The sequence below is a fragment of the Meleagris gallopavo genome, chromosome Z (genome assembly GCF_905368555.1).
Source record: "Meleagris gallopavo chromosome Z, MGAL_WU_HG_1.1, whole genome shotgun sequence".
NCBI classification, from domain to species: Eukaryota; Metazoa; Chordata; class Aves; order Galliformes; family Phasianidae; genus Meleagris; species Meleagris gallopavo.
Window position 1 is genome coordinate 26,971,944 of NC_139435.1, and position 15,367 is coordinate 26,987,310.

Below are 15,367 nucleotides of genomic sequence, written 5' to 3' on the forward strand. Positions count from 1 at the left end.
ACAGGGCTTTGAGCAACCTGATCTAGCTGTAGGTGCCCCTGTTCATTGGAAAGGAGTTGTACTAGATAACCTTTTAGGATCCCATCCAACTCAAATAATTCCATGATTCTATGGTTCTATGATATCTTCTGAGCATTGAAAAAAACACACTGATATCATGACAGTAACTTTAAATTCATATTTGTACATGACATTTAAGCATGGTATATTAGTAGGAACGCAAAGATTAAAAAGAAAGACTTCACCAGGAAAAAAAACAAAATATTAGGTATGCCATTAATATTAACTTAAAAACAAAAAACAAAAAAACCTAAAATGACCTTATTAACTAAGGACTGTTAAATAAAAATGCAAGTGAAAATACAGAAATTTCAGAAACCACCACACTGTTGTAGATAGACAAGCGCCCATTACAATATCTAGAACACAGTAAAATTCCAAAAATGACCTACTGTTTTAGTAAATAATATTCATATAAGAATATAATCTGAATGTGTATATTCATGCACATATACTGTGGATACAGCTAACTGTATTACTACCAAGTATGTCTTATATAAGCCATAGGGAAAAAAATATGTATACTTGATATGTTATTCACCTAAAACCTTCCATTACGTTCTCAGCATTTGTAAGTGAACATGTAGAAATAATGAAGCTTCTGTCTCTCATCAGAAGAATGATTTTTGAAACCAGCATTCTTCCTCCTTATTTTCTTTAGGCAAATTGGCTTGCTCTTAATGAATATACATAAAACTAAATATTAGTTTTTTGGCAAATGCAACTCAAACATAGGAAATTCTTCAGCATAGATCACATCTACAATTTCTGCAACAAAGTAATTGTTTCAGTGTTTGATATTCCTTTTTTTTTAACCCTGTAACTTCACATTTTCCAATGACACACAGTGTTCACATTTTCACTCTTCCTTTTACCCTCACCATACATACCTTTTAGATTACGGATTAACTCAGAAAACATCAGCAATTTTATTTCCTTTCTCTCTAAACAGATATCTCCCACATGCTACATTTGAATTATTGCAATACTGTTTGCAGTGACTGTTCCACATACTCATTTACTCTTTGATCCCTGCAATATTCTGCAAGAAACTTACTTTCTTGGCTCAGTCGATCCATTCAGCTTTCTTTTTAGAAACATTATTTTGATTCTTACTGTTAGACTTAGAGACATCTAAAAAACATAATCTAACATAAACAAACACACAAAAAAACCCAATGCAAAATACCAGTGGAATATGGAATTAAGAGGGAATTCTCTGAAGCAGTAGTACTAAATGAAGGAGATGTAGCAACTGACAGTTTTACAAACTTGCATATTGCAATAAAAACAAATAAGGCCTAATCGAGCAAGGAAAAAAATATCTACTCCTTCACTTCTATGTTTTGACATGAGTATTACACTCATTAATTGGACAATAGAGAGTAGATGATATAGCTAAATGCATACAATGAGGGAAAAATATAAAGCCAAATATATTCTACAAATTTTCTGAAAAGCAGTAATTTCGCACAAGCAAGGTTTACAAACATCAAAGCCAAACTCATTCTTTATCTGATAGTAGAGAAATGCATAGAAGATCCTATCTTTAGAGCTCAATCAATGCAATGATTAGAACTAAGAAAGTGTCCTATAAGTTACTAATGGATTACTGATCTTCATCACACTGATCAGACCTATAAATGGATCAAATTCAATATATGAATTAGACCACCATAAAGGTAACACATTTGATTAAATAGGCAAGTCTGTATCACTCTGTATAGCCATCTCTTATCTGAAAAGCTGAAATACAGAAGTAACAAACAGCAAATCATATACATTACATTCAATAAAGATCTGTCATAATACAAGAACTTTAAAATATGACAGATTAAAAAGATGATGTTTCATAGGGAAAAAATGTCCTACAGAGCTTAAAAAATAACTAACCTGACAAAATCTCCTGCAAAGGTTACTGAGTTCAAGCATCCAGAAAGCATCAAATAAAGACTATTAAAAGGTCTTTATCTGAATCACTGTTTATATTATATTATATTATATTATATTATAGTATTTTAGAACTGAACTTGATAAAATGTTGAAAAATCAATTTAGAGAACAGATTACAATATTTAATAAATTATTTCCCATGTCCACATTAGTGATTCTGAAATTGTCTAGTCAACTTTTGATGAAAAACAAAACTAGATTACCAGTCACATGGACAGCTAATTTCTGTGTAATCAGGAAAAATCTTGGAGAACAGTCATGGCTTTCATATTTAGTCCCTATTTTCAAACTTCCAATTTTCCTTTTTCCTTCCCGTTTTCATCAAGCTTGTGGGCACTGTGTAAGTGAGTGACCACTTCATATGAGAGAGACATGAACTATACTGGCTGTTACAAAGGTCTTCCTACTTTTCTGGCATATGCACATAATGAATTACATATTGCCTTATTGCAAATACTTTCATGACAATGTGTAAAGATCTGCAGTGAATCAAGCCTAGAGATACATTTTTTACATTTATATTGCACTTGCATGGAACTGCAAATTAAAGAAGAAATCATATAAGCAGCAGTATCATAAATATGTTATGTAAAGGCATAAGTGTAAATATTCAGTAATATAAATTTAATTTCGATGAGTTATTCTATAAGTATACAATAATCTACTGTCAGAATCACATGGAGTATTACTGGTGCTTGTGGGATACCTTAGCATAAAGAACAGACTCTGAAAACAGCTCGCCTTCCTAGGTAGCTATTTTAATTCCAGCAAAATAAAATCATTAAAGCAGAGCAAAACAGTTCATTTAGCAGCCTACTACAATATCATGTTCTTCACTACATTGTGAAGAACTACCCCTCCTGATTTTTTTTTTAATCTTCCCAAAGCTCACAGCCACCTACCTGTTGCTGAACTGGTACTTGCTGTACTACCTGCGTGGGCACTGCTGCCTGGCCAGCCACAGATGTCTGTAAAGTCACAGTTGAACCTGTATCCGATCCAGCTTCTGATGTCTGCATCGTGGTCTCTGAGTAAAATTAAGAAGCAAAATTAAAAGATTAGTGCATCTATTTATTTTATTATTTTGGCACTTACTATAGCACACCAATTTGGGGGTTTTGTTGCCCTATTTGGATCATAAAACCACTTGTATCGACCTTGGTGTTAGCTAAAAGGCTTTTCCCGTACTAGCATACTGCAAATGTTTTTTTTTTTACTTTAGTATTATCTTACTTACATTCTTTTATTTACATATGTAGAAATATCTCACTTAGATATCTGAGTTTTGTCACTTTGGGGACAACTCAGCAGTAAGCAAAGTCTTCTCCAGACTTGTAGATAACTGATCAATATTCAAATCTTTTCCTTTTCTGTCTTCCTAAATTACTTTAAAAAGTCTATATGAAATTCAAAGCTAAACCAAGAGACTACAGAGTGAAGGGATATAATCTGGAAAGACTCTAAAAAGCATGTAATGAGTCACAGTGAAAAAGAACTCAAATAACCTTCAGTAGAAAGTATTAAATCAATCACTGTAGTTGTAACTATGAGAAGAAGGAACTCATTGCCAACAAAACCATACAGAAGTAGATAAGTAGTAGAAAAGCAGCAAGAATTTTGACACTAATATTTTAAAAGGAACAACTGGAATCTGGATTCAACACAAAACAGGTAAGAGAGACAAAGAAAATGCCCTACAAAGAAAACATTATCAAAAAGACAACTGAGGAAGACTTTTGCTCTACAGGTAATATACAGGGAACTACGGGATTCCTCAATTTTGTGTAGCAGAAATAGCAATACAATGGACTGGAAGACAAATAGACCTGAAATGAAATTCAGGAAGTAGATTAAAAAAATAATAACTGGTTATTATTAATCAATATAAATAAGAACCAGATGAGGCAGTTACTTCATTGCCTAATACTTCCAAAACAGAAGCCTGTGTACTTCTGTGAAAGATTACAGTGAACACAGTAGTAGTCTCTAGCCTAAATGCTATCCAAAAATCTGACTTGTCTTAATCCCTATACATCTATATTACTACCAGCAAATTTTGTCAAGCTGAGGACCAGTACCACTAAAGATTAGTAGTATTACAATCCACACTAAAGTAAGTTCCTATGAAAAGTCTGCAAATGTTTAGAATACCATTATGTGATTTTTTTAGCTTAACTGCATAGATACAGATAGGTAGCAGGGAAGAAAGTGTCATTTAATCTCCTCCAAACAAAGAACCCCCTCCAAAAAAAAAAAAAAAAAAAAAAAAAGAAGACCTACAATACTTTCTGAAACAAAACCATTACTGAAAATGTAATGACTTGTAGGCATACTAATTCATAGGAGGAAGAACTTGTTATTGCACAACTAAACCTAGAAAACTCATTAGAAAATTCAATATTCTCCTTGCTTGACTACTGAACCAGTTGCAATAACAGACTTTCCTTTCAAGGCTGTGTTCCAAAATAGTTTAACCTGTTTTAAAGCCAGGTTTCTGCAGTCCCTCCTCCTGACTGTGCATTGCAAATTAATTTGCACAGGAAACAGGCATATAAATTTGGCATGGGTAAGGGACAAGCTGAGGTAGGACTTTGCCAGCTGGGAACAACATTGGCTTAAACTTTGTGGATCCATGCCTACAGTACAAGAGAGATTGAACTGCTTTTGAAATATTCTGACTGAAAACTGATAATCAAACTTGTCTTAAGCAAATCAATAAGCTCTCAAAGTTATTATGATGTCTAACCTCTACACTTCTTCACAGCACACCTGGCAAAAGTTAAAATGCAGAAAAAAAATAGGCTTCACAGATGACTACTGAAATGTTAAAAATCCTAATTAAATAAGGGCTTAAAATTCTGATTAAAAATGGGTGTCCTCAGGATAACTGCATTTACTGTGAAAGAGCAAGTTCAAGTAATTTATAGAAAATGCAACATAAAATCCAAAATAAAATTATTTAATTTGAAGAACAACATCACAATTCACATATCAGTCTATTTTAACTGAACAATATTAACAAGAACAGTCAACTTCCAGTAATATACAGACCGGGAAGAAAATTTTGTTTTCCAATGCAATCATTTTTTAAAGTGAGTTGTAGGTGCACAAAATTAAACTTCTTCACATTGTAAATAAACTGAGTTAGAGAGTTAGAAAACTATTTTCTGCAAAAAGGGAACTTAGGTTTTATATAAATATGCTTACAATTATCTATGGAGATAACATACATGGCACTGATCATCATATCTTTTGAAGAGAGCCACAGCACAGCACAATGGGATAGTGAGTGTTTGGGGGGTTATCAAAACATAAAAACTGACATAACAGTAACAACATTCCCAATTGAATGAGCATTTTAGCTTCAACATTTCACTTAACTTTTACTTAGACAATGTAACCATTTTCTAAATTGAACAATTCAAGTTTTTCTCAGTTCTTGCTCAGTATCAAGCCACTTCGAATAAGAAAAAAAACTTGGTAATTTGAAATTCTTAAAAGAAGAAAAGCAATGAAACTGGCTATTACAGGAAACCATGAGATTCAATTTGCATTTAATCCCCTTGCATATGATCTTTCAAATACTAAAGTCAAAGATTTTTGTAAAGAAATATTCTTACTACTTAGAAAGCAAAGTTGACTATTAGCAAAAACTTTTTTTTTGTATTGAAATTATTTAGAAAAAAAAGTACTATTTTGCCTCTCCACTAGGAAGAAAAAGTGAACAATCAAAAAGAACTAAAATGCATTATTTCCTAACATCCTTTAGCTTTACTTGTAATTACATGCTGTTTTCCCAGTTACAGTGTACAAACATGTCAATCATTGGAAGGGAGGAAAAGTGCTAACTATAGCTAGATATCATTATGACTGGTAAGAATCTGTTCCATATTGCCACATCTACGTTAATTACCACGCCACATCTCAAACACAATACTTGATCACTACAACTGTAATTCAAGATGCTCAAAATATGAGATTGGAGTTTTTCAACCTAAGAGTGAATATCATACATTCCTATCTTTGCAGCACTTGCCAGGGAGAGTGTCTAGTCGATTAATGTAGAAAAAAATAACAGCTTTGTGACAAGAACAGAGGATACCCAGATTGCAAGTCAGTCATCAGTTACTGTGGAGAAGCAGTGAGACGGGCAGACCACAAGTGCCAGTGCCAGATGACAGTCTGTTGTCAGACACTGAAGGATGCTGAACAGAAGTAGTCGAGAAAATTAGGTACTTCGAACCCAGTCCTATAAGTGGCAGTGTCCACAGTAATACATAAGACATTAAAGGGACACATGAGAGTAAATCCAGAGCTTTGTGGGAGAGAACTCCAATGGAGAACAGAAAGACACCTTTGGGAATTCCATGGCCTCTCCTCAGACAACCCACAGTACAGCCAGCACTGCTACACTGACCTGACAAACTTCAGATTTTGTCATCTCATCAATCTGTACTTGGTACTGGTAAGATTGCATCTCAAGTACTGTGTTCAGTTTTGAAGACAGAAGTACAAGAAAGACACTGAGGTCCTAGAGCATATCCAAAGAAGGGCAGTGAAGCTGGTAAAGAGTCTGGAGCACAAGTCTTATTAGGAGCAGCTGAGAGAATTGGGATTGTTTTGTCTAGAGAAGAGGAGACTCAGGGGAGATCTTACTGCCCTCAGCAACTACCTGAAAGGAGGTAGTACTGAGGTGGGGGTTGGCCTCTTCTTCCACCTAACTAGCCATAGGAGAAGGGGTAATGGCCTCAAGTTGAGCCAGGGGCGGTGATCATAGTGCACTGGTGACTGAGTTCATTTAATCTTCACACTACCAGTTTGGTGCCAGCTATGCATTTAAGCATTAAACCCATACAATGTGATGTGCTGCTCTGCCTCAGAGTCACAGTACATTTCTATTGGGGGATGAAAAGGTGTGAAAGACAAAACTGTTTTTCTTTTCTGTCTCAAAGCATGCTTTGTGAGGCCCTTCTGGTGATAAGAATCTAATTGACAACTGCGAATTATCTAGGGGGGTGAGTGATGGGTGCCACAATACCTCTGATTATGATTGTAAAGATAAGCAGAAGTGGGACAAGCAGTCTTTTTCGGGGGTGCGGCTTGAAGGATCTGACCAGTGCAAAAGGCGATAATGGTTGTGCATGGCAATGAAGGCACCACTCCCTGCTAGTTTATCTGTTCGGCCAGGTATGTCACACTAACAGAGAGTAAAGTAGAATTAGAAACAACAGAGAAACGGGGGATAAGAGGCTCTCGCTAAACTATTTTGGACTTTGGAAAAGAACTCCCAAAGATGGGAGAAACCTGTTCGAAAAAGATCCCCCAGGGCCTGCCTGCTGCAAAGCTTCCTGGCTCTCTCCCATCCCCCGCAGTGACTGGATGAGTTACTGAGATCCACAAACCACTACAAACCATGCTGGACCCACGATGGTGACTATCTTATCTCTCTCTTGCTCTCTACAAAAACTCCTTGCTCTTATCTCCTTTCTATCGCCCTTCTTCCCTATATCCTTAAGCAATTAGGATTGTAATAAACTGGTTGGGCTAACATTTGACTTGTTGTGTCTTAATCTTGCTGTTGGGTATACATGTATTAAAAGAACCTCCTCTCTCTCCTATAAATTGCAGTGAGACAAAAAGATTGAGCACAGCCCCACCAAAAAGGACCTGAGAGCACCGGCGATTGGCAAGCTGGACACTAGCCAGCAATGTGCCCCCACAGCCCAGAAAGCCAAATGTATCCTGAGCTACACTAAAACAAGTGTGGCCAGCAGGGCAAGGGAGGAGACTCTGGGAAGACCTGATAACGGCCTTTCAGTACCTAAAGAGAAGCTACAGGAAAGAAGAGGACAGACTTTCGCAGGGTCTGCTGTGACAGGACAAGGAGAAGTGGTTTCAAGTTTAAAAAGGAGAGATTTAGTTTGAGTAGAATTTTCCGGAAAAAGTCTGCTACAGTGAGGGTGGTGAGGCACCGCAACAGATTGTCCGGAGATGTGGTGGAAGTCTTGTCCTTGGAGACATTCAAGGCCAGGCTGATCAAGGCTCTGAGCAACCTGATCTAGCTGTAGGTGTCCCTGTTTATTTTGGAGGATTTGGATGACATGACCTTTAAGGGTCGCTTCCAACTCAAATAATTCTATGATTCTATGACTAATAATCTGATAGGTTAATTGGCAGCTCTCTAGACTGATTTATCAGAAGGTAGGTCAGGATGGCTACTGCATGGCTGGGGAATATAAACTTTGCTGTCAGTTTTTCCTAAGCAGAAATATACCTAATGACTTAATATTCATTTATTGAAACATATTTTTTTCATCTTTCTGCTGTAAGTCTTTATCCTAAATGCAATTCTTCACTATGGCACAATACACCTCACAGACTTACTCTTGCAGACACCACACAGAAAGTATGGAAGTAAACTTTTATTGTCTTCCTATTCACTATTAGTTTTTCTAACATGTTCCTGAATCAGCCAACATATCTGTTTTACATTGCATCGTCTTCCTTGAACACATTTTGATTATCTAGATTATGTCTCTGCATTTCTCACCTCTGCTACATATAAGCAATAGTACTGTATATTTCATCAGAAAAGATACCATCCTAGCCTAATGGCACTCAAGTGCATCACAAGTAACAGATGCTTGTTTGATAAAGATTCTTTTCATTCTGGTTAATTAAGGAGTTAGACACACCCACCTGTTAATGATTTTGCTTTGTATAGCTAGAGCCTGCTGTATCACATGTATGGAAGCTAAAAAGGGCACATTTTGAAAGAAAGCTAATTAACCTCTCCAAGTGGGAAAAATATATTGCCCAAGTTCAGCTGTTGAACATGATGAGATTAGTAGTTCTTCAGTCTAGCAGAGAGAACACAAGCAAAGCTCTTTAAAGCAAAGCTCTTCTGTAAAATTTCACGTTGTCTGTTAAGTTCCCTATTAATTTCTTTATACACTCAGATTCAAAATTCTGTTTTCTAGACTTGAAATACCTAGACTAAATGGTTGAGGAGTCTAACTCTTATCAATGACTAATCAAACAAGATTGTTAAAATGCGTCATATTAATGATTACTGTTTATTTTGCTGCTGGACTATTTTATGCTGAACTGATTTACTTTTTTTTTTTTTTTTAAAACTGCTAGAGTTTTCAAAAGTTTTGATCAGCTACATATGCTTTATTGTCTACACAAAATAATGCAGCAAGGCAGAAAATAGAAATGTATTATTTAATTTTAAGTGTGGTAGGAAATTTCTTTTTTCTTCTCTTGAAGGCTAAATTAAACAAACCAGAAGGTAAAGTGAACAAGACCTTGTAATAACACTCAGTAATAATATGCTTCTAATGGTCAGAATAAAAAGCTAATCTTCACATTTTAAGAATTTATAATGATGAGTCATCAGTACACTTACGAAGAATTTCTAACTATATAGTGTGTTTTCACATCACAGCAAAGGAAAGCTTCTAAAAACATCAACTTTCAAGAAGTAATCCAGAACACTTGTTTCTTGACCAGTAGTATATGTTGAAACAAGTGTTAATAATACCTTAGAGTTTCAGGTAAGTATTCCTTTTTAATATTTGTGTAAATAAATATTTTATGAATAACAGTCTTCAAACAAGAAATACTGAATGAATACTAGGAGCCAACTGTAGTTATTAACAGTAAAGAAGAAAGTTTATACATGCAATTCACAGTGACAAAGGGTAATATTATAAATACTTGTAGAATATTAACATATTTCCATGTTTTAACACCAGTTTCTTACTAAACACAGATTGCTTGCTTGCCTTAAGATTCTTATACCAAAGCAAGCGGATGAATATTCTGCTATAAGGATGGGTTGCTAAATATTTCAGTTAACAACATGGATTTCATTAATCTTTTAATCTTTTTAAGGATCTATGGGATGAGCAGTGATTAACTGAATGGCACAGAATAAAGTATATAAAGTGATACTGTGTGTTCACATATAATTTATATTAGCATAATGCTACAATAGCAGAGTAATAGCAAGAGGAAGCATAGATATACACATGCTGGAAGGGACCAATGGAAGTAGTTACTGTTGCCAACTCCACCAAAAACACAGTAATAAAAATCAAAAACAATGTCAGGACAATCATATTATTAAGCATCTAAGAGAAATACTAGTCAATGATTGTCATAATGAAATTCCGTATTTCCACAAAAAACTTACTGAGGGTGGATTCAATCCTTTCATCCAGATCAGCAACAATGATATTAAAGTGGACTGACCTCAATATTGACCCCTGGGGCACACCACTTATTTCATCACTCAATAGATCAAAATATAAAATGAAAAGTTAAAGTATTATAGTCACTGGAGACAGCTACTTAGATTAACAAGTATAAGCAGTATTTACAGGAAATTGTTTCTGTTCTCTATACATTACGTCCATGCTACACATTTTTTTGGTACATGTTTGTGATGCTTCCTGCATTATTTTCACAAAAGAATTAAAGCTGGAAGGCACTTCTGGAGCCCTCCTGTTCCAAGCCCCAGTTCAAGCAGGGGCATCTACAGCAGGTTGTCTAGGATCATGCCCAGATTCCTTCTGGAATATTTCACAGAGGGTGACTCCACAGTCTGTCCAATGCTCGGTCACTCACACAGCACAAAAGTGCTTCCTAGTGATCACACCGAGCCTTCTGTGTTCCAGTTAGTTCCCACTCTTGTCTTTGCCTCTTGTCCTGTCACTGGACACCACTGAAAAAATTCAGATAAGCTTCAGCCCATAACATAAATAACCTGTGATACACTGTGACTGTTATTAAATAAACTGCCATTATTATTATTGATTACTTATTTTGTGATTATTCCTACAGGCCACCTAACTCTTTGGGCTTAAAAGTTATTAAAATAGTAATAATCTATGATGATTTCCAAATACTCCACTTAGCCATTTCTTCAGGAAGAAACACCTCACATCCCTGGATTATTTCCCTGATTACTTTATTAACTTTCTTCCTTTCCTTGCCAACTCAGAATCTGGATGTAAATCGCTGGATAGTAAAGAGAGTTTAGAGGGATTAAATAACAATTGAAGCTGTAAGAGCTCTTTAAGAGCATTTTTAGAGCATTCAAGAGATGAAAAGTGGCTCAATATTCGAAGACTTCCTTTAAATTTAGGAATATGTACAAAATTAAACATTAAACAGCTGAAAGCAAAACAAACCATCATGCTACTGCTACTCTACGTCAAATTAGAGAACACCAGTTCTAACAATAAATGTCATGTATAATGGGAAAAGAAAAGGAATAGGGGCACCTTTACCTTAGTTTTGAACTACACAAAGATTGCTTCAAAGTTTATACATCATAAGAACATATTCCAAATGGCTAATGCTTTCTTTAAATTTTTGAGAAGTCAAAGTAGTTGAAAACATTAGAACTGATGTTACAGGCTCACACACAGCTCAAAAGACTTTCAAACAGAAAGCACTGATCTTGTGTTTTTTCATATTATAATTCAAATCCATTCAATATTTAATTGAAGTGCTTAGAATATTATCTAGATAACTATGTGATGTCATCTTTGTATAAAATATCTTGAAAGTAATTGAAATGCATATTTCATCTTTGCCATATTAGTTGAAAGAAATGCATTACAGTAAATATAAATTTTATATACTAAAAAATGTGTTTTACTAGTTAGCAGCAGCCAACAAAACTATGACAGCCGACAGTCTATGACAACTATGTCAAATAAGTGTGTTTGAAGAAAAAAAAGTAGGACACATCATCACAGTACTGTTCCAGTTTTTGGAGACTTTATCTCCAGTGATTAATCTTCACTTCTATCACTTTTTTTTTTTTTTTTCCCTGACTTCCCAGGATATAGAGTACTGCTCTGAAATTTGTGAATCTTAGTTAAAAACACAGCTGGTACACTGGAAGTTATTAGAAGAATGATCTAAACACAGTAAGACTTGAGTGCAAAAAACGTAAAGCAGAAATGGTGCAAAATCTATCCAGTTACTGAATGCAGAGGTTACAGATGTCTTGCTTCTATATAATTTCCAAGGAAAGAGATTTCAACAAGATTGCAAAAAGACTGATCTGACAACAATAATCTAAAAAAAATAAAAACTATCGCTTAAATCAAATGTAATTCAATAGGAATCTATAGGAAAAATCATTTTCCTATTCAACTGAGAGATAAGTTTTTCAGCCATAGCTGAAATACAGTTTAACTATTTCAAAAAAACTAAAATATTCTGATGAAAACAGCTGACCAAGTTATCACAGAAAAAGAATAAAAGGTATGGGACCCAAAAGCACAGAACCTACATGAGATTTTTTTTTAAACCACATTTTCAATAAATCTATTATAAACAAACAGATATCAAGAGTTTAGTACCTCTTTACCTATCTGCTTTGTATGTTTTTATGCCATAATCTGATATTTCTAATGGATCCACAGAACGCATCTCTGTCCCTTCCACTTAAGATTGTTCCTTACATTCAAGCATTTGCTAACAGCAGAATAGAATTTGTATGGTATCTCTGCAGATTGTAGAGAAATCTGATTTGAAGCAGGGGTGGGGGGAGGAGGAAGGGGTAAAGGAGGAATCAATCAAAATGGATTTCTTTGGACTTGAGAAGTCTACAGAAAAATCTTACTGTTATCCAAGGAAAGAACAAATTAGCCAGAAAAGTAGTGAAACAATGCTACAGGTGATATAATTGGCATCCCTACTCTTAGAAGTACTGAAAACTGGAGAGCAATCTGATTTATTTTATCCTACTTTGAGCAGGGGATAGACTAGATGGTCCCCGAGGTTCAATCCAGTCCACATTATTCTGTGATGTAATTTCTAAGGACTGTAGTCCAGTTGTAGAAATAGAGAAGAAGTATTAAAATACATTTTTATTGCATTTAATTTTGAAATAAAAAGCGATGTTGAGCAATATAAAATACATCAAAACTGATGTTATTTAGACCTCTATAGGTTTTCAGAGCCTCCAGCGCTATTGGATTGGAGATATGTCATTTACAAAATTAGCTTGCTTAAAAATCATTTAGATCATCTTAGCTTTTTCTAAACTCTCATTCTTTTGTAATTCTAAGGTTAAACATTTTCCTTCAATTTCTCTGGTTAACATGTCCATCTCTGAACTAAGTACACAGCCATCTGAATAGAAGATGCACAGGTAAATCACTTCCCTCCTAAATGTCATGATATACCTTGATAACTTCAGAAAAAGTACATCGAAGTACTTCTTGTGATAAACAAGATTATTTTCTAGTTACTGGAGTTTCTTGTTATGGGACAGACTCCTCACAAACTCAGCAATCAGAAGTAGCATTTTCTACATGACAGTTGTAAAACTGTCTACGTGTAGGTGTAAGTTAATACCGGAGAAACATTTACTTGTCCATGTCTCCTCCCCCTTCAGAACTGAAGAAAGGCAAGACTTTTATAATTTACATGGCACTCCAGTCAACTTCCCCTCCTCCTAGAAGTCTTACAACACTAGAATTCGAAGGAGCAGAAAAATCCCATGCACAGTCCATTCCAAAGAAAATTAACTGCACTAAAATATTTCCTATTTCTTCATACATTTCTTGATATGATAAGGTAGTGGTTTTAAAACACAGAATAAGAGTTGTGTTAACAAATTTCATAGCTAGCCAGTATGCCATAATTCAAAAGTACTAATTAATAAAACCATGAGAAGACCTTCACTTTGCCATCCTACTGTTTTTGGCTTTGCTTTAATGGGATGTGTCCTCTAAATGGTAGAGATAATGTTTATCCTGAAACACAGTTACTCAAATTCTCAAAAAACACCAGTAATATAGCACTGTGTATGTCTAAAACAACATAAACTTTCATTTAAAAAGGTATGTCAACCTAAAAAATCCTGTCAATATTCTTTCCATAGCTCATTTACCTGTTCTTAAGTCATCTGACGTCTTGGATGGAGACAAACATACCAAACCAATGCTTACATTAATCTACATTTGGGTTAACTAGCCATTATGCTTCTCAGTTATTGCTATTTTCTAGGTATCAAAAGGGAGGAGATTTTATCAAAAAATCTGGAATGTTCAAGTTCCTTCCTTAAGCTTTACTTACATTTGAGGAATCTGTACAGAGAAAGTGAATAACCATAGTAACGAACTGCACCAGATGACAAGTTTGGGTAAGGAGAGCACATATTCAAAATCAAACTAAAAGAAATTACTGACTGCTAGGATGTTGAGAGTGAAAACTGCTCCTCTGCATTTGATACATTGTGTTGTGTGATAAACGCAAAATAATAATGGGAGTAGACTTGAAGGTTAAGTTTGAAACAAAACTTTAGAAGACAAAGATGTGAATTTTTAAGGTAAGAATATTTCCAATGAAGAAGATAGAAGAAAAAAGACAGTTTGGATCTGTACATTGTCTTAACAAATAAAAGATGAAAAGAATACTCTTGGAGAAAAACAGAAAGATGTCTCAATTTCTCCACCACCTGACGGGTGGAAATAATGAGAACTAGTTCAAAAAAGGTAGGAGGTACAAAATAATATACTCAGTACACTTCATGTAACTTCGCCTTGTTAATAATGAATTTCACAACCCACAATCTTGTTCATTCACCCTGATTGGATTACATCATGATACCTTATTATCTCCTGCAAACAGACAGGGAATTACTTGTTCTTTCACTGCTAAGAACCTAGCATGGTTACACTAGCATGGCTGCTGTCCTTCCAATCCTTTTTGATTTCTACAGACTTTTCGTCTCATAGCTTTTGTTCCGTAAGAACGTTTCACAGCTAATTTGAGTCTTCTTTACATTGTAGAAATGACACTAATTATACTACGTTTTCTCTTCATACAGAAAGAGCAAACACACTGCTGTCACCATTTAGAACTGACTTAACTGACGTAAAGGAATATGCACAGACTTTCAGTACAGAAACCAGTTTAATTCTTACAGAACTAATGTACTAAATATGCAATTCCACCACGATTTCATAGAGCCAACTACTTACCTTTTCTAGAAATAGCAAGTAGTTCTTACTTACTTTGCCTATAAAACAAATCAATGTGAAGTTTATATCACAATTTTAGAAGAGCAACTGGAACATGGGAATCAACTGAACACAGCTAAAAACAGCAAGTGCTCTCAGCTACTCACTCATTTAGCATATATGGATAAATACTACAGGTAGTTCTGCCAAGTTTCAACACATACATGCAAAAACTCAACAACTATATGGAGAATTTTTTTTACTGCAAAAGAAAACTAACCTAATAGCCAGACTCCGCAGAATGATATGTTTTAAAGAAGCCTACTGAAGAGTTACTTCTCCCGGTGTATATATCAATC

General features: G+C 35.0%; 1 protein-coding gene across 5 annotated transcripts in view; it reads right to left on the reverse strand.

Moving 5' to 3' along the window:
- The window catches only part of RFX3 (regulatory factor X3), a 125,454-nt gene that overhangs the window by 57,954 nt on the left and 52,133 nt on the right, over window positions 1–15,367 (reverse strand). For all 5 annotated transcript variants that reach the window (XM_085214341.1, XM_085214339.1, XM_085214343.1 and 2 more), the window contains exon 2: window positions 2,916–3,040. In XM_085214341.1, the coding sequence (XP_085070467.1) occupies window positions 2,916–3,032 (117 nt within the window). In that variant the 5' untranslated portion in view covers window positions 3,033–3,040. The remainder of the gene's footprint in view (window positions 1–2,915; window positions 3,041–15,367) is intronic.